Source organism: Corylus avellana, chromosome 3, assembly GCF_965113065.1.
Source record: "Corylus avellana chromosome 3, dhCorAvel1.hap1.2, whole genome shotgun sequence".
Taxonomy (NCBI): Eukaryota; Viridiplantae; Streptophyta; class Magnoliopsida; order Fagales; family Betulaceae; genus Corylus; species Corylus avellana.
In genome coordinates, this window is record NC_142492.1 from 20,436,501 (window position 1) to 20,440,407 (window position 3,907).

Sequence of the window (3,907 nt, forward strand, 5' to 3'; positions counted from 1 at the left end):
TTAATCTCTCTCACGGTGATACTGTGATAGTGTGAAGAGAGTTTCAGAGAGAGAGAGAGAGATAGGTGCAGCTTGGAGTTGGGTGTTGGGGGTCTGTGTCGGCAGTCGGCTCAATCAGAATGGCTGATACGTCTTAGGGTAATTAGTTTAGTTTAGGGTTTTTTTTTTTTTTTATTTTTTTTTTTTTTTTAAACAGGTCTGGCAGGTCGACCAGCTAGGCACGAAGAGTAACCAGGTCTTAATCGGGTGACCTGATTAAGACCTGAACTCGATAAGGCTAAGCCCAATACCCATTTTTTCGTGTCGTGTTCATGTCAAATTCGCGGGTCGTGTCAAAATTGACAACCCTACCGCAAGCTAAGCTTGGCCTACCTTCTAGCTGTGAGAAAAGGACATAGGCAATGCTAGAGTACTTAAGAGCATAGTGGAAAGAGTGTCCTCAGCCACCCTTGCCCTTTTCTTCTTCTTCTTCTTTTGAAATTTTCTATTTTCATTTTGATTTCTTTGGTTGAGGTATCATTTCTGTTCATGTGGAGCTATTTTATTGAGTTTGACGAGACCTTATTTCTAAGAGCTTGTTTGAAATTGCGTTAGGGAGGGTAAAAAGTACTTTTAATACCTAGAAAGCTATGCCAAACAAAATGCTAGTATGTTTAGGTGTGTATTCGAGGGGTATAAAAGTGCGTTTAACACTCAAAAAGTCCGTTTGAAGAAAAAAAGTACTCGTTTGATAAAAAAAATTGAAAGCACTTTTAAGGGTCAAAAAAGCCTAAAAATGGTCAAAACGCACTTTTGGAAAAATCTTTAAAATGGAGCTTTTGTGAAAAAAAAAACATTTTTTTTTTTATTTAAAAGCTCTATTTCTCAAAGATAATTCCAAATATGCTCTTAGTAAAAAATTTCAAAAGAACTTTCTTTGACTTTTTTACTTTAAAAATGAACAAAACGCACTTTTAGAAAAGCTTAAAATTGAAGGTTTTTTTCTAAAAGGCTCTACTTCTCAATGCAATGTCAAACATGTCAAATTTTTTTTGTTAAAAACATTAATAGAGGGGGTGATTTAATAACATGGCTAGCATACCTTAAGGAGTAATTTCCTCAATTTTAAAGTGATTTGATAAAAAGATTAAACCTCAAGTACTTCTACAGTTTTTTTTTTTTTTTTTCCCCCATGAAAGTATATCAACTTGTTATACTAAATACTCAAGCACGACAATTTATGGTTTTTAATATAGTGGCAGGAGCAATTATTTGGATCCCATATTCGCTCTCTCATAATCACTCCTTTCGAATGGAGAATAACAAATATATTTAATTGCAATTCTACTGGCATGAACTAAGTTAATTACATGCAATAGATTATAAAATGGCAGTGCAGTGCCTTAAATAAAGCCTGATTATCATATTTAATTGGGAAAATTATATAGAATTGGAGTCAAATGGGCTAAGGACACAACACATGTGTTGTAGGCAGAGTCACCCTCCATTTGAAGGGATAATAAGATCTAAATCTGAATCCCACCAAACATGTAATGCTGGGTGGCACCATGTGCAGTAAACGGTGCGTTGGTTGGTCGGTAAAATGGGCATCAAAACCCTAATTATTTTATATATTTAAATGGGAGCCACTTGTTTTGGGGTTTCATGGATGTTGGAGGCATATCTTCTCAACACCCAACACATGTTCATGCTTTTGATAGATAGAATTTATTCAACTTCCACTTACATATACCCAGATTCTGTGTATCTTATATTATGGTGATCAAACATGCACACCTGTATAAAGAGCTTTGACGAATCTTATCTAATATAGTAAAACCAAATCCAAAGAAAATATACCCTACTTTTTTCTCTCTTTCTCTTCATCACTTATTTGATTTTGACCTACTCCTGTCTCTCTCTTATTGGACCTATGGATTATTTAAATTTTGGAAAAAGTTGGGGTACTCCCTCGAAATATTATTCGATTGTCAATATTCCCCAACCCCAAAACAATTGCTACCACTACTTACGAGTCGATCACCACTACTTTTTCTTTTTCAAAAAAAAAATTTATTTTAGTTTTATTTTTTTATTTTTGAGTTTATTGAGATATTTTTATCTTATTGAAAAAATTTTAGGAATTTTTTATTTTATTTTTGTCTTTTTGCCGGCCATGGGAGAATATTGACAATTTTTTGATAGCTTGAGCGGACATTCTCGCCAGAGGAATGCTACATGATATTATTTTCCTGATCTTACATGACGGATATTGTTTTCTTTAAAATTAAAATTAAAAAAAAAAAAAAAAGAGAACTTATCTTACTAGTCCTCGTATTTTTTTAAAAGAATAATATCTGCGTAGGTCCATGAGAACACCATGTAGCATTTGTTTTGTTGCAATCTAAAATTTGGACGAACGTTGTCCCTTAGTTGATAATTTGAAACAGATATGTGGACTAAAATTTTTTAAAAGGACATTATTCATACCGATAAATGCAGATACTTTAAATCCTAATTATAAAATAAATAAGATTATATTCCACTTTGCTTTCAGTCTTGTGCCTCGATTATCCGGGCATTATTTCCGGATTTTGCTTACTTGTGAAGCCCTTCTTTGATGGAGTGAACAATTAGAGATTTATATAATATTTCCAAGATGGAATTCCGAACTTTCCTGTGGTCCCATGATGTTAATATTATTAGTTTTTTCATTAAATTATTTAGTGCACATGTGCGCATAATTGGGTGATCCAACATGATATCCCTAGCTATTTAAAGCTCTACATTTCTTTTGCCAGAGTAATTGTGCTTCCTTCTCATTCTTCATTTCATTTCAGTTTGCCAAAGAAAATTCTTCTTCCAAATGGCTTCTCCAATGCCTGAAAGCTTGGCATGCAACACTGGTGATGCTGACTTCCAAGGGATTGAAGTTTCAGAAATTGATGGTGCCATGCTCATGTCCTTTTTGGAAGAATCACAAGGTGAGGAGCGCGACGAGGACGGATTAAATAACATCATTCGGTCCCTGGAAGCGGAGATCCATTCCGATACAATGGAAGGTTGCGATTTAACTCTAGACCCTGAGTTCATCAGCGACGTAGAAGATGGTCGGTTGAGACGACACATGGACGGTCACGATTGCGCGGTGCCACATGATCAGCTTGGTTTTGGATGGGTTGATATGGAGCCTCAGCCAGTGCCTTGGTACATGGAACCTTGTGAAATTGAGATGGATGGTGTGATTGAATTTGGTGGTCTTAGTGATTATTCTCACATGAATTATGGTATTGCCTTAGATCAAGAGCAAGGGTACAGATCTTTGTGGCAGGAAACATATGACACAATTATGTATGATTAGAAAATCCTGGGCCCTGTACATTTTGATTCTAAAGCTGTGGAAGGCACTTCCTTTTATTATAATTTTTTTTTCCCAACATATTGCAAGCTAGCTATTGGTAATGAATCTTTTCATGCATCTTTTTCTCTTCTATTTAGCTTTCCTATGCTTATTACTTCAGTGTTATAGAAGCAGCGGGACCAAGTAAACTGCTTATCTGCAACTGAGTGTCCAGGCTAGCTCGATATATTTTGAGGCCTAAACTTTATATGGTGGGTCGATGGTAATTTCAAAGCTTTTTAAAAGTGTGATGAAAATATACATTTTTAGTATAAGGGCTTTGATTGAAAGTGACAACTCGTGTTCGCATGTCGAATTTCAATCATTTTGAGACATATGTATAAGATTACATAGGTCAACTCTAACACGACCCATTTAATTAAACGGGACAAACCCATCAACCCTAACCTTTTAATTTTGTATTGGGTTCGTGGGTTGTATTAAAAATTTCCTACTATTATGTCATGTATCAGATTTGGAGCGTGTCGAAACATGAATATAAGATTATATATGTCAACCATAACCTAA

General features: G+C 35.0%; 1 protein-coding gene across 1 annotated transcript; it reads left to right on the plus strand.

Moving 5' to 3' along the window:
* Positions 1–2,804: 2,804 nt before the first annotated feature.
* On the plus strand, positions 2,805–3,411 carry LOC132174220 (uncharacterized). The gene has a single exon (XM_059585912.2). The coding sequence runs from the start codon at positions 2,846–2,848 to the stop codon at positions 3,338–3,340; it is 495 nt and encodes a 164-aa protein (XP_059441895.2). The 5' UTR covers positions 2,805–2,845; the 3' UTR covers positions 3,341–3,411.
* The last annotated feature ends 496 nt before the right edge of the window (positions 3,412–3,907 follow it).

What these genes read in the sequence shown, in the direction of transcription:
- LOC132174220 (XM_059585912.2), top strand. Translation starts at nt 2,846, where the DNA reads ATGGCTTCTCCAATGCCTGAAAGCTTGGCATGCAACACTGGTGATGCT.